Source organism: Mustela lutreola, chromosome 17, assembly GCF_030435805.1.
Source record: "Mustela lutreola isolate mMusLut2 chromosome 17, mMusLut2.pri, whole genome shotgun sequence".
NCBI lineage: Eukaryota > Metazoa > Chordata > Mammalia > Carnivora > Mustelidae > Mustela > Mustela lutreola.
This window is the reverse complement of record NC_081306.1, coordinates 22,598,560-22,620,213: the sequence shown is the minus strand read 5'-3', so window position 1 is coordinate 22,620,213 and position 21,654 is coordinate 22,598,560. Positions and strand designations below refer to the sequence as shown.

General features: G+C 61.4%; 1 protein-coding gene across 10 annotated transcripts in view; it reads right to left on the bottom strand.

The window, feature by feature from the left end:
* UNKL (unk like zinc finger) overlaps positions 1–21,263 on the bottom strand; it is a 34,333-nt gene extending 13,070 nt beyond the window's left edge. For 2 of the 10 annotated variants that reach the window (XM_059154752.1, XM_059154755.1), the window contains exons 1-9: positions 21,109–21,263; positions 19,876–20,085; positions 11,902–12,078; positions 11,468–11,601; positions 9,352–9,487; positions 8,554–8,671; positions 6,586–6,670; positions 6,097–6,188; positions 2,199–2,261 (exon numbers count right to left, since the gene is read on the bottom strand). In XM_059154752.1, the coding sequence (XP_059010735.1) occupies positions 2,199–2,261; positions 6,097–6,188; positions 6,586–6,670; positions 8,554–8,671; positions 9,352–9,487; positions 11,468–11,601; positions 11,902–12,078; positions 19,876–20,085; positions 21,109–21,185 (1,092 nt within the window). In that variant the 5' untranslated portion in view covers positions 21,186–21,263. Of the gene's footprint in view, positions 1–2,198; positions 2,262–6,096; positions 6,189–6,585; positions 6,671–8,553; positions 8,672–9,351; positions 9,488–11,467; positions 11,602–11,901; positions 12,079–15,637; positions 15,804–16,604; positions 16,805–19,875; positions 20,086–21,108 lie in introns of those variants that run through there. The other 8 variants (XM_059154756.1, XM_059154753.1, XM_059154757.1 and 5 more) reach the window with 8 other exon arrangements.
* Positions 21,264–21,654: the final 391 nt, after the last annotated feature.

Sequence of the window (21,654 nt, the reverse complement as noted above, 5' to 3'; positions counted from 1 at the left end):
ACAAATATAACACAGTGCGACTCCTCCGAATGTTTCAGTTCTTTAACTGCCTAGTGGGTTGTAACGACCAGGACAGACAGTCACTAGCTGCCAATCACCCAGGGACGGGCACAAATGCATCTAAAAAGTGTCGCATTTAATGGCCTTTTCTGCAGAAACTGTTTCAAGAGCAGATACGTGGCAGTAAAGAAAAAATCCACCAAAAGGCATCAGCGGAGAACCAACACCGCTTCTGAAAACAGAAAAATAATCTCATTACCCGAGAAGGGTAAAAAACAGAGGGCAAGGCGCGCGACTTCACTCGGTAGCCGCAGATCAGGACAAGTGCAGTCCCGGGGCCCAGCCGGCAGCGTGGCAGCACACTGACGACCCATGGGACCAGAACAAGGGGCAAGCCAGGGCTCGGGGCCCTGCAGGTTGCACCCCAGTCACCGTGCGGTCAGGGACCGGTAGCCACACGGAAGGGAAAAGTGTGGTGTCTGGTTTTTGCTTCAAAACGAGACAGAAGTCAACTTTGGACAGGGCCCGCGCCAGCCTAGGCCGGGATGGCTTTACTACGTGGTCGGCCCCAGTTACGTTTTCCACGATGATGACGATGACAATGACAGGAACAGAAAGAACACATGCTTCATGAGGGAAGGCCACCCTGCACAGACAGCTCCTCTAAGTGTTTCCCGGACGGCTGGCTGCGTTCAGCCCCTGGTGCAGACACCAGCCGTGAGCACAGGGGACACTGTGACAGCCCCTGCCGCACGTGTGACATGAGCCTGAACCGCCCAAGTCTGGAGGGCAAGGTCCCCAGGCTCCCGGGGCTCAGGCTCCCGCTCTGTCCCGGCTGAGGCAGGAAGGCAGGGCAAGCAGCCCACCATCCCCCCATGCTCTGAGCCCGGCTGGAAGCCACTGGCCTGAGGCTCCCATTGTGGCTTCCTCCACCCACAGAGTCACAGTGCAAAGACGTGTTCTTGGCAGACATCAGATGACACTCAATCCTGAAACCTGAGGATACCCTCACTCGTGTCTCCCTGGGGCTACACGGAGGGAAGGTCCGGCGCCAGCAGGCACACAGGTGTCCAGAGGCAAGTGAGGGGTCCCCAGAGGACGGCCAGGCCAGCCTCCAACCACGCGGCCTTCAAACTGGGGGTCCCAGGGAAGTGCTGGGAGCCACTCCAGTGACCTGGGAAGCCCCAGTGGGGCACCTGCTGTCCTGGGGTCCGGCTCTGGACGGGATGGAGGGTGTCTCTGGGTACAGGCGGGCAGGAGCCTTAAGAGGAGCCTGGCAGCTTGTTCCCGGCTGCTGGCGGACATGAGGATGGGCTGGGGGCCAGCGCAACATGCCCTGGGGTGTCTGGGCTGGTGGGTGCCTGGGTCCCCCGGTGAACCAGCTGTTATCGCCCATGTGTCCAGCTTCAGATTCTTAACGAACATCTTACAGTTTTGATTCCCTTGCAACATCACAAAATAACTAAGTTGCATTGTCACTTCCAACTCCCTTTCTGCTGCTGTCACAGCTCCTGAGACGAGAACGAACCTTCGCAACTTGGTCCAGCCATGATGCAGAGCCCTCTGGGGACAGCCGCAGACCAGGCCAGAGGGAGGCCGGGTGCACCGCCTGCAGAGGACTTAGGAACAGAGCCCACAGCACAGACCCACGGCAAGAGACGACGTGCTTGCCCACAGGGGCACGTCGGCAGCCACTCGGCACCCCAGGCCTTCCAAGCATGGATGGCGACAGAGAAATATCAGTGTGCCGAGTGCTGAGTGCAGCCGCAGCCAGCGTTCGTGGGGACCCGTGTCCTCATGGAAAGCGGAAATCGCAGACAGCGCCGACGCAGGGGAGAGTGCCAGGCGAGATGGTGGGCCCGGCCCTGCCCACGCCGGGAGGACAACTTGGGGATCTCAAGGGCAGCTGGGGCTGTGGCTGACGCAGCCCCATGGGGCTCTGTTCAGGCTCTGTTCAGGCAGCTCCAAGACACACGCAGACGGGCCGCAAAGGGCCCCCCGTGCTCCCTTTGAGGACAATGCTGGGGGCTTCTGTTGTTTCCAAAGGGCAACAGCAGCATTTTCTGAACATTCGAATGAAAGACAGAGGCACAGGCCAGTTTGGGAGGAAGGCAAGTGGAAACACAAGGACACCACAGACGGCCAGCGGCTGGGGAGGTCTGTGGGAGCCCCAGCAGCCAGGGCTGCCCCCGCAGTACCTGCTTGCCGTCCTGCTCGCTGGCCTGGTGGCTGCCCTCGGCAGGGGACTCTCTCCGCTTTGCCTGCAACAGAAGGAGGCAGTGGTGGGCTCCAGGCACACAGACCCCCAAGCCTCGCTCACGTGCACAAGGCGGAGTACAGATGGCTCAGGAGATGGCAAAGGTGTTCATGTCGCTACCCTCCCTCAGGTCTGACTCTGTCTCTCCCACCTGCTCCCTGACCTCTGACCTCCGGGCTGGTCCTGGCAGGGGTCATGGGGAGCTCTGCACCGCAACCCCCACTCCCCAAGCCCACCAGCAGTCAGGCTTGAGCTGGAAGCAAAGGGCTCTTCCACTAAAACTGCAGAATGCTGGGAAGGCAGAGTAAGCTTCCTTTGTGAAGGCACACCCTCCCCTCTCCCACGCCAGCACCGTGTTCACAGAACAGGCCTCACTAAGTAACCCTGGCCTGATGTTACTTCCCCCATACGTTTACTGTCCCACAGCTCACCCCCCTGGAAACAGAAACCCCGTTGCTTTTGTCTCGCTGGTCCTGCACGGTTCACTACTCGTCGTTAAAAGGGTATTAAGCTGCCACATCTAACTGCTTCTCTATAAAGACTTCTAAATGGATACATAATAACCTTTTTCTTCTTTTATCAGTTTAAATTGCAGGGGCCTATGGGGCGCCGGGGTGGCTCAGTGGGTTAAGCTGCTGCCTTTGGCTCAGGTCATGATCTCGGGGTTCCGGGATCGAGTCCCGCATCGGGCTCTCTGCTCAGCAGGGAGCCTGCTTCCTCCTCTCTCTCTCTCTCTGCCTCTCTGCCTACTTGTGATCTCTGTCTGTCAAATAAATAAATAAATATTCTTAAAAAAACAAAAAATTGCAGGGGCCTGGTCTTGAACCGAAGAGGGTGGTGGGAAATGTTTTTTTCTCCCCTACACATACAGAAACCCTGACTGACAAGCCATCTGCTGGGCCCGCCGGGCCGGAAGAAGGCTGTGCTCAGAGCTCAGCATCGGCTCTGCCCAGGGCGAGGCGGGGAAGGTGTCCAGAGAAGTGCTGATTGGGGCCCCTCCTTTTGCAGGGTGGGCCACGGGTTCAAGCCAGATACTTCTGAATCCCCTGCAGCTCTCTTGTCCAGAAGTGACCTCCTCCCTGCAGAGCAGGCTGAGGGCTTCCAAAGTCACTGACCAAAGGCCTGAGTATCTATGCTTCCAGATTAAGTGACACTGAGGAAAGCAAGGTTACCCCGAAACCATTCTGCTTGCCTTCAGAATATAGGGCTCCCTGCAGGCAACCTCACCCCTTCTTCCAGGCCCCTCCCCGCTGTGGGGGCCTGGACACTCCACACCACATTCCTGTGACACCCAGTGTCAGCGTCCCCATGCCAGTCCAGTTCCAACACCCTCTGCCTGGGGTCAGACTATCACCTGTGACCACTGTCAATCAGGACGCACACAACTCCCCTCGGGCCCCGCCACCTTCTGAAAGAGCTCACAGGGCTTCGGGAAGCACACACTTACGTCGATTTACTGTGTAACGAACGACAGGGCAAAGAACGCAGCTAGCTAGGGTCGCACCGGCTGAGGTCTGCAAGAGTTCCACGTGCGGACTGGGGCCGCCTCCCCAGCACGGAGATGCTCCCCACCCCGGACGTGGGGGATTTTCACGGAAGTTCGTCCCATTAACTCCATCCCCAGCCCCTTCCCGCCCTCGGGGTCACATGGGCTGGCGCAGAAAGTTCTGAGTTTCTAACTGTGGCTTGGCCTTCCCAGTGACCAGCCCCCATCCAGGAGCGCTGAGGAACCACCTCAAAAAAAAAAAAAAAAAAAGAGGGTTCTATCACCCAGGAAATTACAAGGGCCTCAGTAGCTGTTCTCAGGAACAACATACAGGTTTTCTAAGATTTCACAGCCTGACCGGGGGGGGGGGGGGGGGGGGGACGCGCACCAGCACACGGCATGTTCTGGGCAGAAAGAGCAGGTCTGCAGCGCACACTCGGGCCTTCCCACCCCGCATCTGAACGAGGGAGTCCAACCCTGGAGTCCTTGAACCGGCACAAGGTCTACACACAGTGAGACCCCAGGTGTCCTCGGGTGTGCCCGACACAAGGACACGGCCTGAGTGAATCCGACAGTGCCCCAGAGGCTCGTGGTTTTCGTGCCGAACCTCCACTGGCACAGACCTATTCACGGTGCAAACGAAGCAGCGGGGGGCACGCAGAGCAAAGGCCAGGGTTTGGGGTTTGACGTCAACCCTTACAGACGATGGTACTTGGGAGTGAGGCAGACCTAGGGGTCTGGCTGAGAAGCCCTCCCTGCACAGCCCCCGCCCCAGCGCGATCTCGTCCAGACCTGGTGCCTGGTAGTGGCCAGGCCAGTGAGGCCCCAAACTTGGCCCTCCCAGAGGGGCCATTACAGCAGGAGACCTCAGGGAGGTCTGGGCCAGTGTGCCCCGGGGCCACCACCAAGTGGTGCACGTGGGGATCCGGATATCAGAGCCGGCCTACAGGAGCACGCTGGCCCACTCGTGTTTTACTTTAACAGACACAAACTCACAGGAGCACACGCCTCCCACAGCGGAGGGCTCTGCAGCACTCGGCATGGTCACGAGGCTGCGTGACCACAGACCACCACACTTCAGACATCTATCCCCCCAGGAGCTCGCCCACGACCCGGGATCCATTCTGCCCGCAACGGGTCTACTTTTTAAATTGCCAAATAATTTAGGAAAAAAACATAAAAGACGTTTGCACCAGGCCGTGTCCTCATCAGGCTGTGTGCGCCAGGTGTGGGCTCACTGCTCCCACACTGTCCCCCAAGGAGCCCAGGGCTTCCATCAGGAGTGCTACCTCCCTGGGTACAAACCACTCCCCACAACAGGCTCCACGCAGCCCAGACCCTCAGAGAGGCCCAGCCAGTGGCCGTCTAACCACCATCTAAGCCCACAACTGCCACAGCCCTGAGAACTACCACCAAAAGGAGAGAGGAAGGGTTTCCTGCTGTGTCCAGCGAGGCTGTGGGCTGACTGGTGGTCCAGAACGCTCTCCGCTCAGTCTGCCAGGGGCCACCTAGCTGGACACGAAGAGGGTCAATGGCACAGAGAGGGGGGCCTGTGTTCGGTGGCCACGGGAGTGGGTACAAGGGGGAATCATGCTGGACCCCCCAATGCTTCCAAGCCAGGACGGTGGGGATGCAGCAGGCGCACGACTGTCCTGGGCTCTGGGCTCAGACACCAGTGCCCACGGGCAGAGGCCGCTCCATGCCAGCTCACCGGGAGCGCAGCCACGGCCGGGCAGCCCCTGGCGCAGGACACAGAGGGGCGCAGGATGGCTTGCAACCAGGTGTCTCAGTGGCCAGGCTCCTTGCAAGTGAGTTCCATGAAGAGCAGCCAGTGGGAAGGTGGGTGGGAGATGCTTGCGCACCTCCCGTTTCCTCAGACGGGGGCACTTTCTGGGGAACCCTGACAGTCAGCCGCCCCTGTCCTACAGGAGGGGCAACTCTCACACCCCTGCGAGTGTCCAGCGGGAGCAGGCAGAAGGAGCCCCCGCCCCACAGACACGAGGGTCCCGACGTGGACACCCTGACTCTCTCTGTGCCTTTAGCAAAACTGCAGCACCAGCCCCAGGCCCAGCTGGCCAGGGGCCACCCGCCCTGCCCGGTCCCTGCCCCTCCCACCACACTGCCTACCCACGAGGGGTCCCGCCCGGACTCGGAGCCCAGCCCAATGCCATATTTCCCGTGTGGTTGGAGTGCGTGTGTCCAGCGAGGCTGGGTCAGCCCACCCAGGCCGGAAGCCAGCCAGACTTGCACGGACTTCTAGAAGGAGCCGCCGACCCCACATCAGACCCCATCCATCCATGTCCCTAAATGCCATGAGGCCTGGGGTGCCCTCCCCAGGACCCTGTCCACTTACATGTGCAGGCTGGCCGCTGCTGGCCACAGAGCTGCTGGCGGGGGCAGGCGCCGGATCTCGGCAGCCCCAGCCGTTAGCCGTCCCGAGGCTCTCTGCAAGAAAGGGGGATGGTGGACTGTGAGCCCCCGCGGGCTGGAAACCGAGCCAGTGCAGGGTGGCTGGGTCCCAGGAGCCCCCACGCGAGGGAGGAAGAGAGGCCAGGTGACCACAGTCCTCCCAAGTGACGGGAGAGCTACAAAACAGACAAGGAATTTCTCCGAGACCAGCCACCCTCCCCATTAACATAAAAAGCAGACAGGAAAGCCAGAGGGTACAACTGTCCTCACTGGAGCCTGGGCCCCACAGGGCAGGGTGGCCCCTGAGTGGGGTGGGGGACCGGCCCAACACCGCCCTAGAAGGCCTGTCATGGGTTGCCGGCTCCCCTCCTGCTCCAGGTGAGCGGGAAGCCCAGTGGGAGGGGAGCCGCGGGCGGCCGCGTCGGGCACTCACTATCCACGTGCGCGAAGGCGCAGAACGGGCCCCGTGGGCAGTACCCGGTCTGCCGCATGTCATTGCACTTGGTGGATTTGTAGATCTAAGAGACAAAAGCAAAACAACGAAGTCAATAAAACTCAAAAATAAAACAGGGATGCCTGGGTGGCTTGTCAGTGAGGCACCAGGCTCTTGGCTCCGGCTTGGGCCACGGTCTCAGAGCCCAGACCCTGCAAGAAGCCGGGGGCTGCCACCTCGCAGGGCAGAAAACCCCGCTCCCAGTGTCCGCAGAGCTTCCTGAGGACGGGTGCGCACACGGCCCATGCGCCGGGGTCCCCTCCCTGCCACAGAGCAGGTCGGATGTCCTTGAAATCACACTCAGAGTCGACTGACCACTTGGCGTTTTCCGTAAGAGGCCCCAGATTCAGGGCGCGGCATACAGCGGCCACTGAAGAAATGACCGAGATGCAAACACGGGCGTGAGCTCCACGGCCAGCCTGGAGCTGCCTCACCTAGATCGGAAACACGCTCATGGTGCCTACAACACTCAGTGCTGGCCACCAGCTCACCAGGACCTCGAAGCCAGGCCCTCCGCACCCCCACCAGATCCCACCCAACATCCTCTGAAAGGCTTCCCCTGCCTCCCGCCTCCCCTGCCCCACAAACGCCACTCTCTCTTCGCTCTCCTTCCCTGGGGCTGCCAGGACCAGGGCCAGAACAGGGCCCCCCCGACCCCTGACAGCCAGCCCAGACCACAGGGCAGCCCTCTTCCCGGGCCCGTTGCCCGGCCTGGGCACTGAAAGGTCCCCCATTCCCTGCTCTCTGACTTGCCTGCTCCACCCCTGTCCCTGGCTCTCCCCACCCGGCTCCCCTTCTGCAAGCAGGCTTGGTTCACAGGGATCGGCACACCCCACCCTCCCTACCCATCCGTGAGGCCTCATCCTCCACCCCCAGCCGCCCTGGTCCACACGCTCTCCTGCTCCCCGAAGGGGCTGATCTGCTGGGGTTTTGTCAGTTTTTTAAAGATTTATTGATTTGGCAGAGAGAGCACAAGCAGGGAGAGAGGCAGGCAGAGGGGGAAGCATGTTCCCCGCTGAGCAGGAAGCCCAAAGCAGGACTCGATTCCAGGACCCTGAGATCATGACCTGAGCCGAAGGCAGACGCTTAAGCCACTGAGCCACCCAGGCACTTGGTTTTGTTTGTTTTTTAAAAAGATTTACTTAACTGTTTTGAGAGACAGACAAAGAACACGCAAGCAGGAGAGCGGCAGAGAGAACCTCAAGCAGACTCCCTGGTAAGCGCGGATCCAGACGCAGGTCCAGTCTCCCGACCCTGAGCCCACGATCTGACCGAAGTCGAGAGCCGGCCGTCCGTCGGCAGAACGCACACCCCCCCACCCCAGCGCCTCACTGGTTTGTTTCTGACACAAACCCAAGCCATGCGCTGCTCAGCTCAGATGACTTTGGCCAACTACACCCTTCACCAGCTCCTGGGGGCGGGGGGGCCAACATCTGAGCCCCTGGAATGTCCTGCCTGGGAAGTATGTCCGTTTACCTGGTTGTGCGCCACAGCAGAGGGTAACAACATGATTTATGGGGGCGGCTCTGGGCCCCACGGTCTTAGCTCAGCCTCGGGAGGGCGGGAAACTCAGCCACGGCCACATGACCCCCGATAAAAACCCTAGACACTAAGGGCCAGGGGGTTTCCCTAGTTGGTGACACATTGCCGCTGAGAAAAGTGGGTGCTGGCCACACGACCCACTAGAGGACAGAGCGGGGCGCTGGTGCCTGCTTCCCGGGGACCCCACCCACATGGATTTTGGCCTATCTCCAGTCACTCGTGACCCCTAACTAAGGGCACCACAGCACTGCCGGGCCCCACGAGGCCTTTGAGCAAATCACGGGACCTGTGGAGGGGTCCAGGAGACCCCAGACCCAGAGGAAGACCCGTCCTGGCGCAGGCTGGGAGGGGTGCCCTGGCTCGTACCTCGGGGTGGAACTGCTGCTCTGCGCGGGAATGGCAGTACTGACAGCTGTCCCCGCTGTCACACCTCGCGGGCTCGCCCCACTCGTCACCGTGCTTCACGCTGGGACACGGGGTGGACCTGGGGGCACAGGGTGGGGTCACTAAGGACACAAGAGCAGGAGTTCTTCCTGCGCGCCCCAGGCCGTCCAGCTGTCACGGGGCTCCCGCCACACGCAGGACAGCGCACCTGGCCCCAGACACGCCACCTTCCCACCAGGATACGCAAAAGCAGGCCGAGCACCGCCTCGACCCAGACGGGGACTCAGGAAGCCTGTTTCTATTTTCCACTAAAGGTAAAGTGAGGCTGAGTCCAAGCCCCACACGCTCACGAGCGGAGCCCGTCGGGGCAGCAGCCGGACCCCTATAGCCGGGGAGCCAGCGGGCTGGGCCACGTGCATTGAGAGCCCGCCCCTGGGCCTCGCTCTCCCTGCACCTGCAGGCAGCGGGACTGCCCTGTCCTTGGATGTATGGGAAAAATCACCCGCAGAAGGAAATGAATCGTATTATTGTTATTCCCTGGCACACATGTGGCCTGGACACGCGGGAAATTCCCCGCCTCTTCTCCTGTGCGTCACTGGGGTCACAGGGAGTGACTCCACCTCCGCTGAGGAGCGCCCGGGGCTGCAAATCGGTGGCTCTCCGCCCCGTCCCGAAACAACAGGGAGAGCCCGGCCGACCTGGGCACATTCGGCGGTGGCGAGTCCCTGCACGGACCCAGTGGTACTCGGGCCGGCCGGGCCCCCGCGCCCCAGGGCTCACCGGTACTGGAACCTCCTGGGGTCCCGGCGGCGGTCCCGGCTGTTGTGGTAGTGCGGGCACGCGTAGCCCTGGCGGCACAGGCGTGGTGGCTTCGGGCACTGCTCCGTCTTATAGCTGCCCAGCACGAAGTTGGAGTCTGAAAAACAGGGGTCAGCGTGGGAACGTGTAAGGAGGAGCCACCCCAGTCTCGTTGACGGCCCAACATGAGCTGTCCACCCCACGGCTGCGCACGGGAGCGGGGCACGACATCCGCCACAGGCTGGTGAACTGGAGAACCTGCTGCTCGGGGCATGGCCAGATTCAGGGGACCAGCGACCGCGGGGTCCCGCCACGGATCTGCTCACAGAAAGGGCACGGGGGCGGCGGCGGTGGCAGGGACGCGGCTGGCCCAATGGCCAGGACAGTCTCACGCTAGCTCCCAACAGGAATGCTTGACCCCGAACATTCCGGAAACCCTGCAACGGACATCTGAGCTCTGATGTAAACGAAAGACTCTGGGAGGGAAGAGCTCATCCTGTCCGCTTGCCAGGGTGGGGGACACGTGTCCTGCAGCAGCGGGGACGGGGACGCAGAACACAGGGAGTCACGGGATGTGCGGGAACCCCCCCGCACCTTCCCATCTGTGGAACCAAACACTGTCCCCCGAACAGGTCTATGTTTCAAACGATTAATTTCACGCTCTTTAAAGGGCATCTCAAAGCAGAAACCTGCAAAACGCCAGTGGGGTCATTTAAAAATGGAGCTGATAGGACATTCTAGAAACCGCCCTGCTCTCGGGCTGGCTACTAATGGGCAAGCGCTGAGCTCCATGCTGAGAGTCAGCGGGCAGCCACAGGAGGGACAGCCCAGCCCTCAAAAAGTGTTTTCTGGTCCGGCAGTGCCGGAGTCTGTCTCAAACACGTCATCGAAGACAAGAGCGGTGACCCACACAGGAGGCTGTGCAGAGAGCAGAAGGGGCTTGAGGAACAAAAGGGCCGACTTTGAGAAAATAAAAATTACAGAATAGGGATTCCCAACGCTGACCACACGCCTGCTGCAGACACCGGTCCTGCCAAGCGCCACGACACCGGCAGAAACGAGCGATCTGCGGCAAGCGGGTGACACCACGGTTCCTTAAAGCTTCCAACACTGCGGCGAGCGTGAAGGCCACATGTCCGGAAAGTCAGCCGTGAGTGGGGGGTGCCCAGCTCCCAGGGAGGCAAGGATGCGGTCTGCACACTCCCAGGTATGCAAACGCACCCCAGGGGCAGCACACACATCCCACCCATGGGGCAGAAGACACCCAAGACACAGCCTATGACCCCAAAGTCCTTCGGGAGGTGATGGACACAGGCATGGTGGCCCGTCCCGACAGTGGGCTCTTAGAGGGGAGAAGACACAAGCCAGCGAGCCCTGGAGGAAGGGAGCCTGAGAAGCTACACCCTGGACAATTCCAGTTATGGGAAATTCTGGAAAAGGCAAAGCCGTGGGAACAGAACGATGGCTTAAAGGACCAGGGGTCTCCAGGGGCTGGGGCAGTGGCAACAGCCTGAAGGATGCTGCAGAGCAGACACAGGATGCACTTGCCCAAGCCCCCCTCTCCCAGCCCGCAGAGCCCTGAGAGAATCCGCACTCGCTACTTAGTGACAAAGTGTCAACCTTGGTTCCCTGATTGTTGCAAACGTATCAGGCCGGTGCAGGTGTCTATGACCCGAAACCAGGATGCCGGGGCAGGACAGGGAGGCGTGGGGGCTCACACTACCTGTGACTTGTCCAGAAACCTAAAGAGATTTACCCACGGTAAAATCTAATTAAAGAGCCCACCCCCACCTCAAGCCCGCTCTGGGACAGGAAGCCCAAAGCAGCAGGGCCCGCGGCAATCCGCTCCCTGGGGGCAGCTGGCGGCTGACCTCACCACAGACACCCGGGCGTAGAGGTCCGAGCACCCTGGGGACCACAGCAGCCTGGGCTGAGACCCACTCGGCCGCCACCACCCGATGGACTGGGGGTAATGCGCGCAGCAGGAGACTCCGTTTCCCCACCCAGTCTCCAAACAAAGAGTAGGTCAGCCGTGCGGTCACTTTGCAGACAGAGAAGAACGTCAACCCCCCCCCCACCCATGGCGGCCTCGGGTTACCTTGCCACCGGGGGTCCTCACCCAGGATCTTCTCGATCATGGCCTGGCTGGCCAAGACCCCGGGCTGCAGGTCAGGGACACCATCCGTGCCGCACAGTTGGCCGTCCTGCAAGGCTTCCTGGGCCTGCAGCTCCCTACAACCAAACCACACGGCGGTCACAGCTCCGCCGCGGGCGGCCTCAGCCCTCCGCACCAGTGAGACAACGGTTCTCCGCCGTCACCCTATGCGGCTGCCTGGAAGGCTCCCGATGGGCGTCCCTCGGGTACAACCCGAGATCCAGTCCCGTCAGAGCTGTGCAGTGGTTGGCAAGGCCCTGGCCGCCTCCCTCGGGCTCGGCCCCGCGAGCTCCCACGGACACCCACGTCGGAAGGAAGGAAACCATGTCACCAGGGCGAGGGCAAGGCTGGGCGGGGAGCGCAGCTGCCCCACACACCTGATGTCGCACACGGGGGGCCGCAGGTCCAGCGGGCCATGTGCGAAGGCGCAGTGTGGCCCATTCTTCGAGCAGTGGCCCCGGGCGTCCGTCTCATGGATGCACGTGCCCGTCTTGTAGTAGCGCAGGTGGTACTTGCGCTCCGTGTCCCCAGTCGTCCGGTGCAGGTACGGGCACCTGGAGAGCAGAGGGGCCGGCACAGGCCATCTGAGGCCTCAGGGCTGTGGGGACACACTCGGCACGGACCTGCCCCACCCCGCCTCAGGAGCCAGCCACCCCGTCTCACCGCGGGACCACCACCCCAGGCACAGCATCCATCCCCAGATGCTGAGACCCCCCACAAATCCCTCCACTGTGTGTGGTAGAAAACACTATTGGGTCTCCCTGGAAATCATCCTGCGTCATGATGTGACCATGGACAAACGGGGCTCTCCTCCCGCAGCTGGACACGCCCTGTCCCTGACAAGCACTATTAGACGAGGGATAGGCAGTCACTCCCATCCCACCCAGGGGCTTTTGGGGACCCCTCGAGGGAAGGAAGGGCCTGCACATGGCCGGAGGGGGACGCTGGTTGCACAAGAGAGAAGCAGGTGCAGGGGGAGGGGCAGGGTCACATGTGGACACTGGCCACTCAAGCCCGGGGGCAGTCCACACGGCTCCCCAGGCAGTGAAGGGCTCGAGTAGCACGGAGGAGACCGGCACACGTGGAGCCGGGCCCCGAGCCCCATCGCAGTCAGTCCCTCTAGACAAGAGCCACAGACACACAGGAGCGAGGAAAGGAGCCCGAGCCAGCCATGCCCCAGAGCCACCCGCGGAGTGATGTGGGAGCCTGTCACTGCCCGGCCCCTCCAGCGACAGCCAGGGAGCAGCATGGGAGGCTCGGGCAAGGCCTAGCCCCACCTCGCTGCGCCGCATGTTTCCCCACAAGGAGCACAGACCAAACTAGGAGAGAACGGCTCGGAGGCCACCTCACTCTCAACCCCTCTCCCTGGAGTAAGGAAACGCAGGCTCAGCCCTCGCACCGGGGCACCCAGACCTCCGGGGCACCCGTGCCACACACAGCATGAGGAGACAGGACTCCATGCCCAGCCGGACAGTCCCTCGGAACCAACCAAGCAGCCACCAAAGGAGAAGCCAGCGGGCGGGCCAGGCAGGTGCGCTCCCGGGATGCGGCCAGAAATGCACTGGACACCTAGAGGACACATTCTGCTCAGTGAAAGAAAAGAGACACGAAGGGACAACGGCCTTATGATGCCGCTCCAGGTGGTCCTAGGAAGTCAAAGTGAGACCAACGGGCTGAGGGGGGAGCGTGGGCGCGAGCGGCTCGGGAACCAGCGGGGACCCAGTGCAGAATGGCAACACCTGCGTGCGAAGCTGGAAGGATCTGGAAGCAGAGACTGGGGACGGGTGCACAACCCGATGAGAGTGCTCGCGGCCACTGCACCGCACACGGAAATACGGTTAAAATTACACGTTTCACAGCACACGCGCGTAACCGAAATCATCAACAAAACCCCCGGGACCAGAGGAGAGAGGGGAGAGAGAGACCTGACCTACTCCTACAGGAAGGTGTGCTCACAGCGCACTGGAATGGGAAGGGAGGCGACTGCACACCACAGGGAACCCCTCCGGTCAGCGTCCTGTGAACTCTCCACGGGAACAGTGGTAGCCGCTGCCGATCGCCAAAGACGTGTGAGACACAGAGAGACGTCCCAAAACGCCTCGGTCTCACTTTGTGAAAACAGCGAACAAGGACCACGTTGCCACTGTGCATCTGAGACCAGAGAGCCCTCCCCAGTGAAGGTCCAGCGCAGGCATGAGTGCGGGCGCCGCCTTGCCCCAGGCCCCACTGCACCAGCTGTGTGTCACACGTCTGCGTCCCCCCAGGCTCAACCCTGTGTGTGCACGAAACACTGGTTTGTGACTCAATCTGGGGCAGCCAGGTGGCAAGGCAGCCATAGAGACCAGCATCACTCGCAAAGAGCACTGACCGTGCTCCCTGCAGGTGCCCCCTGCCCCAACCTCCCATCCCAATGTAACAATGTCACGGCTTGGCCCTCACTCCCTTCCTAGCAGCCCCTCAGCAAAGTGCTAAGCACCCTCTGCTTTCTTTGCTGGTGCTGTTGCCAGCGCAACCAGAGCCTGCCTAGTCCCCCTGCCCAGGCCTCAGCACTGAGCATGGAGCACCGAGCACAGAGCAACCAGCACCAGCACAAGGGCCAAGCATGGAGTACTGAGCACCAGCACCAAGCATGGAGCAGCAAGCATGAAGCACTGAGCACCAGCACAAGCACCAAGCACGGAGCAGCAAGCACAACCACCAACTACCAAGCACGGAACACCAGCACCAAACAAAGAGCAGCAAGCATAGAGCACGGAGCACCAGCACCAAGCACAGTACACAGAGCATGCACAAGTGCCAAGCACACAGCACTCAGCATGACCACCAAGCAGAGAGCACCAAGCATGGAACACAAAGCACAAGTACCAAGCACAGAGCATGAAGCACCAACACAAGCAACAAGCACAGAGTATCAAGCACGAAGCACAACCACCAAGCATGGAGCACCAAGCACCAGCACCAAGCATAGGGCACCAGCACAAGCCCCAACCACAGAGCATTGAGCATGACCAACAAGGAGAGAGCACTGAGCATGGAGCACAAAGCATGACCACAAAACAGAGAGCGCCAAGCACGGTGCATGGAGCACCAAGCATGGAGAACCGAGCACAGAGCACTGAGCACAACCACCAAGTAGAGAGCACTGAGCACCAGGACAAGCACGGAGCAGCAAGCACGGAGCACAGAGCACCAGTACAAGCGCCAAGCACGGAGCACTCAGCATGATCATCAAGCAGAAAGCACAGAGCATGGAGCACAACCACCAAGTACAGAGCACCAAGCACAGTGCACGGAGCATCAAGCATGGAGCACTGAGCACCAGCACAGAGTACCAGCACAGAGTACCAAGCACAACCACCAAGCAGAAAGCACAGAGCACAACCACCAAGCACAGAGTACAGAACACCAGCACCAAACATGGAGCACCAGGACCAGCACAAGCACCAAGTACATAGGACTGAGCACAGAAAACGAAACATGACCACCAAACACAGAGCGCCAAGCACAGTGTGTGGAGCACCAACACAAGCACCAAGCACAGAGCACCAGGCATGGAGCACCAAGCAGAGAGCACTGAGCGCAGAGCACAGAGCGGGCATTATTATTTCACACGGGCATGACCTCAAGACACTGAAGGGCTCTTATTTAATGAAAGAAAATGGTTCCACCTTGGGAAGGTCTGAGAAGTGAGGAGAACACAGAACGCTCAGAACACAGCGGCAAAGCCAGACCCTCTCTGGGGCGGGGAAGAGCTGGGGCTCAGCCCAACACGGCACGAGCATTCTTCCTCGCAGGAGCCCACTAGTCCCTGGGCCACGGGCAATCCCGCCGCCCCCACGATGTACCTAGGTGTGACTCAGTTCTGCCGAGCACCAGTTCAGGTGACGCCCTCGGTACTCAAGCCATCTGCCCCAATCAGTGACCCAAACAGTGGAATTCAACCAGCATTCTGTCAGGGGCATCCGGCATGTGCAGGAGACCAGCACAATCCCAACGTGCTTGAACCCGTGGGCCAAGAAGCGGGGAGCAGGGAGGAACAGACCGGGGGCTCAAGACTGCCCCTACCTCTCCAGGACAGTCTGAAGCTGTCCCCCTCCCTCTGGTAGTGCTCACCAAGATGGGTCTGCGAAGGGACACAGAGATGGCCCACCAAGCTCGGACCCACTGCGCATCAGCACCGGCCAGGAGCTCACCGGGGAGTGCGTCACAAGCCCTGGAAGGGTGGGCCAATCCCAGAAGGTCTGATGCTGCCAGTCCAGGTGAGAGCCTCAGAGCCCACCTGCAGGAGAGCCCCAGGTGACGTCAATGCTACTGGGCTTTAAGGGGGACTCCCTTTAACCCAAATTCCTGCCAGCTCCCAAGGGGCTGGGGGGCGGGGCGAACACAGCACACAAATAAGTAACTGAGATGTGGAATGGAACGGGCCAAACCACCAAGGGCAGCCACATAGGAGACAACAAACATGAACAAAGGGAGGACCCATGGGCTGCAGACAACTGGGGGCAGGGAGGTGGGGGAGGGTAGATGGGGCTTCTGGGAGGAGCTGGGAGGAGTGTCACGGCACACCCACCCCTACTCTCTGATGCTAGGGGAGGGGAACTGCCCACTAACCCCATGTTGACCATGCCCAACCCCTCCGCCCTGCACCCTCAGTCTCAGGACCTCGGAGCCAGGCCAGTGACCCATGGCTAGTCCCTCACAGGGACCCGCAGCACCACCAACAGGTGTCACTCCTCCCTGTGTCCCTGCCAAGCTGACACCCCGTCCAGAAGACAGAAGGTTCCAGTGGCCTGCAAGGGGTCTCCCTGTGCCTGGGGCGGCCTCCTGTTCGCCTCCTCCACCCCTGCCCCTTCGCTCTATGGGGTTCCCCCAGGCCAACCTGGTCACCTAATTCCCTCAAGCTGGTAATGTGTCACCTAAAAGCCTGTATCTTCCAGACCACAGACCCATGACCATGGGCTACATGGCTCTAACCTTCAGGACCTGCCCTTGGCTCTCACCTCACCCCAAACGCCCAAGCAGAGTTCACTGGTAAGACCAGTGTGGGGCAAGCGTACAGCTACCCCACAGGGAAATTCACCCGAAACTGGGGACCGCAGACACTCGGGTCTCTGAGCACAGCAGAGCAGACAGAAGGCAGGTGTGGTGCAGCAGACGCTGAGGACAGCAGCTCCAAGCAACACCTGGGCGTCCAGCGGCAAGCCCACCGAATCACACACCAACAGCCCACCTGGTCCAGGGCCTGCATCCTCGGAGACCCCAAGCGCAGTGAGGAGGGGGCTGTGGGGACAAGAGCCAGGCCTGCCAGGGGAACCCTGGAGGAACGGGTCGGGCCCATATCTTATCAAAGGATTGGGAGGGCCACTCGCCAGGGCAGGAGCAGGGTCAGCAGAGGAGACTGGTTACTCTGTACTCGGGGTAGCTGGGGGCTGCTGGTTTCCCCAATGAAAAGTTTCTCCATGAGAGGCCTCGAGGAACCGGGCGAAGCGAAGCCCTTTCCTCTCCTATGCCAAAGCCAACCTGAGGGAAGACACCTGCGCACGCACGTGCTCTCGGGCAGGGGGAGGGGCCGACCGCATAGCGAGCACTCAGACTAGCCCGCGGGCCTGGCGAGCGAAGCAGGGCCGGCGGGGGCCTGGGGCTGTCCACACAGACCTGCTTTCGGGACGGGGCCGACCTGAAAACCCTCGGCACAGGCGTGGCCTTCCTTGAAGCCCGGCCTAAGAAATACCTGGGACGGATCCTCCAAGAGGGAACACCGGCGCAGTGCAGCCGGGCCGCGGTGCAGCGGGGCCGGAGCCCAAGCTCCGAAGCAGCCTCTCGCACCTCTTACCGTCTCGGTCTACTGCTCCACGCACACCGCGCGCCGCGGACCCCCGCGCTCCGGCCGCGGGGCGGGGATGGGGCACGTGACCCGCACGGCCAATCGTGGCCGGCACCGGGGGGAAGGGGCGTGTCCGGCAGAGGGGGCCGCCCCCAGAGAGCTAGGACCGCGGGTCTGGAGCGCGAGACTGATTTTCCCCGGGCCAAAGGGGGGCCCGTCCGCCCAAAGAAGAGGATCGTGGCGGGGTGTCTCTGGGGAGGGGGAGATGAGAGAGGGATGTTTACCGAGAGGGGACACTGGCGACACCAGGGGGGGAGAAGGGGGCCCTGGAGGAATGGGTGATGGCGAGAGGGAAAGGGTGACCACCCGCCACGGAAAAGAGGTGTCGGTGGGGGAGGGGCCACAGGAAGAGAAGTAACAGTGAGGGGAGAAGGTAACCGCCAGCTTAGAAAACGCCGTGACAGCAGGGGTGCCATCCCTCCATCTCCGTCTTGTCCTGCCCCACAGCTCAGCTGAGAGGTGGCCTCAGCCAGCGCTAAGACCAACACTGGATGCTTATGTCACCTGACAAGGACTGAAGGGGTTCGGCCCTCTCAGGGTGTTCATGCTTTAAAATAACAGATTGGCACAACCTACTTACAAATTCCATGAAGATGCTATGTGAACCAGTCAAACCGGACAAACTCTGGGCCACTCCACTTGTGGGGAATGAGAAAGCCCCTCCCCCACGTAGTGGAGCACCAATTACTAAGGAGAGATCCCAGGGGGACATGCATGCTACCAAACACTTCCTAAAGGATTGATGCTCAAGACAAAGGACAAACTGTTTACTTAGACCTGTGACTTTCTCACTGTATGGACAGTCACCGGACACACCCGCAACAGAAAAGGGCCAACAGGCAGCTCACTCCCACTCATCCTGATTCTCAGTGATGACCTCCGTGTCCCTGAGATCGCATGTCACTATTTCTGTAATCAATAACTGTGTGCTACTTAATTATTCCTGAGCCCAGCTGAAATGACCACGTGCAGGTAAGTGTCCACTGCCAACTCTTCATCCTGAGAGGCCGGGATGCCATCCTAAGGCCCAGCAAAGGGGCCAGGTCAGTACCAGGACACACAGACTTCAGAACCCCAAACAGCTGTTCCAATAGGCTTTGGCCGCATGCATTAAGAGCATTAGTGAATATGCCACTTGGTTCTCTAGGACAGGGTCAAACATGCTGGGTGACTGGATCCCTAGCACCAGTGACAAGCATCTGTACCCCCGCCCCCCGGGGTAATTCAGGACTCAAGGCTGGGGGGGTGACTGACATGGCCAAAGGAAATGTGGGACCTGATGTCAGGCCTCAGCTAGACAAACACGTCTCTTCTGAAGACCCGTTTGCAGAAAACATCAGCTCAAGAAACAATTAAGTAACACCCTTGTAACACTTCACAGAAGCAGGGGTGCCTCAGGAGCTCAGTCAGTAAAGCGTCTGCCTTTGGCTCGGGTCATGCTACCAGGGTTCTGGGATCAAACCCCCTCATCGGGCTCCCTGCTCAGTGGGGAGACTACTTCTCCCTCTACCTCTGCCCTTTCCACCCTGCTCATGCGCTCTTCTCTCTCTCTCTCTCTCTCTCTCTCTCATTCTGCTTCTCTGTCAAATAAATTGAAAAAAAAAAAAAAAAAAAAAAACTCCACAGAAGCCTCACCATCTCAGCAGGGGAGGAGCAGGGCACATCTCTTCAGCAGTATTCCAGCTGCCTTGACAACAACCTTACTGATCTTGAGCTCAACTACACTTGCAGTAAGTGTAAGAGTATAAAGTTTATAACACACAGATGAAAAGTTTCCTCCCTGGCCTGAGACCGCCCCCAAATCAGTGCTGGGTCTGAACAGAAGGGGGGCAAGCAGTGGTTACCAGAGGCCCTGGGGCCCAGGGAGACTGCCCCAATCCAGGCAGAGACGGACCAGCCATCCTCCTGCCCCAACGGTCCAGGAGAAAAGTAGAAAGCCTCTGGCTACAGATTTCTGCCCACTCCGCGAACGCACATACTCTGACTTGTGCTCGCCTGTTTCCCAGTCTACATATTGCTGAATAAATACATCTGTTCATAACACCATGAAGAAACTTGTAAGAAAAAAGCCAACCAAAACAAAACCTTCGTTTCTTAAATTTTAAGAGTACTACGGAAATGGCAGCCTACAGATACGATAACGTCCCTACCAGTCTGTTACAGAGAAGTCAGACGACTGAGCCACAAGAAAGGAACTGCTCCAGATATGATTTGCAAGCATTCCAGCAGCCCTCCGGCCGACAGCCACAGACAGCCTCGAACAGGTGCACATCCTAAGGGCTGGTTTTAACGCAGGGAGTGCGGGGACCCGGTTCCCACGTGGGCGGGGCAGGGGGTCCGGAGCTCCGGGCGCTTGGAGACACACAGCCCCGCAGGCAGAGGAAAGCCACTGGCGGCCCAGGGAAGGCTTCCGAGGGAAGGCAGGACCCGCTCCGCAGAAGGCCACCCGGCCGCGGCGCACACTCACTCGTCGCCGTCGGGGCACACGCCGCTGGCCTCGTCGTACTTGGAGCAGTACACGTCCGGGCTGTAGTTGAAGGTGCCGTCCCGCCTGCGGAGCGGTCTACGCCGACGCTGATTTAGGAAATGCCAATGGAAACAGGTAAATGGCCTGTGCTGGGCGCACTTGTGCTGCACAAACAGGGAGCACTGCTCTGTCCTAAACTCCTTTAGATACCTAAAAAGACAAACAGCGTTGCGGGTCGCTTCCGCCGCCACCGCCGCCGGCGGGCGGCATCGGGGGACTCGTGGGCGGGGACCGGACCCCGCAAGCCAGGGCAACCCAACCTCAGGAGCAGCCCCCACTCTGAAGGCAGATGACCCCAAAGGCCGCCCCCCATCCCCAGAGCGTCCCTCGCATCTCAGGCACAGTCCCCGACCCCAAGCGCAGGCAACCATCTCCGCCCTGAGGTGCGACCCTCCACTCTGTGTCCGGACGGCCGCCCTACCCTACCCCCAGCCTGGGTGCGAGTTCCCAGACCCCGTCCGCAGCAACCCCCATCCCGGCCACGGGCGTGAGCCCCAAGTTCAGGCGCGACACAGCGACCCCGGGAGCGCCCCAACCGGGGACAGAGGCAGCCCGAGTCCAGATGGCCGCCCTCCCTCCGAGCCCAGGCGCGGCCGTCCATCCCCGACCCCAGGCGCGACCCCCCACTTCCAGTGCAGACGGCCGCCCTTCCCCCAGCACGGATGCGATTCCCTGGACGCCGTACGCAGCATCCCCCAATCCCGGCCCCCGACGCGACCCCCAACTTCAGGGGCGACACGGCGACCCCAGGCACGCCCCGAGCCCCAAGCTCTGGTGCCATCCCTGATCCCAGACGGAGGCAGCCCGGGTGCAGATGGCCGCCCTCCCCCCGGCCCCCAGGCTCATTCTCCGCAATCCCCCGAACCCTCAGCGAAGGCCCATGGACCCCCGCCTCCTGGCGCGCTCCCCAGCCCCCGCCCCCAGGTGCCGCCCCAGACCAGGGCGCCGCCGCCCCAGACCTCAGGCGGCTGCAGCCCGCGTCGGACGGCGGTCAGCCCGCCCCGAGCCCAGGCGCGACGCTGAGGCCGGGGCGGGGGCCGGGGGGCGGCGCGGGGCTCCAGGCCGCACCGGCAGCGGCATCCAGGCCCAGGTGCGCGGGGCGCGGGCCGGGGGGCGCACGGGGCCGTCCCCCGGCCCGACCCCGTCCCCGCCGCGGCCAGCCCGGCCACTGACCTGTAGTGGGTCGGCTTCTCCGTCTGCGGGGGGGACCCGCTCAGCGCCGCCGCCGCCGCTTTCGAAACCGACGGCATTTTCAGTCAAAACAATGCAGCGCGCATGCGCCAGGCGGGCCCGCCCCCGCCCCTCCGGATCTCCCCCGGCACGGAGCCCCCCGCGACCCCGCCCCCGCCCCGCCCCGCCCCGGCCCCGCCGGCGTCCCGTGGACCCCGGACCTGCCCCGAGAGCGCACCCCGCGCCGGCTCCGCAGGGACACGCCCCGAGCGCGCCGCCCCCGCCCCCGGTGCACACTTCTGTGCCCCTGCGGGCTCCCCTCGTCCGCGTTCACGCCAACCCGCGCTCAGGCGGACCCCGGCCCCTCCCGCAGAGCGTCCTGCACGACCCGGAGCAGGTGCCCCGCGTGGGACAGCTGGCTGGCAGCTCACAGCCCACTCCTTCATAGACTCTACCCCCCCAGGCTGGGTGCGGAGCTGCGGGGACCCGACGCCGTGGCTTAGGGCTGGGTGTGGGAGATGTGGGGGGCCGTGCAGCGCTGCTTACGGG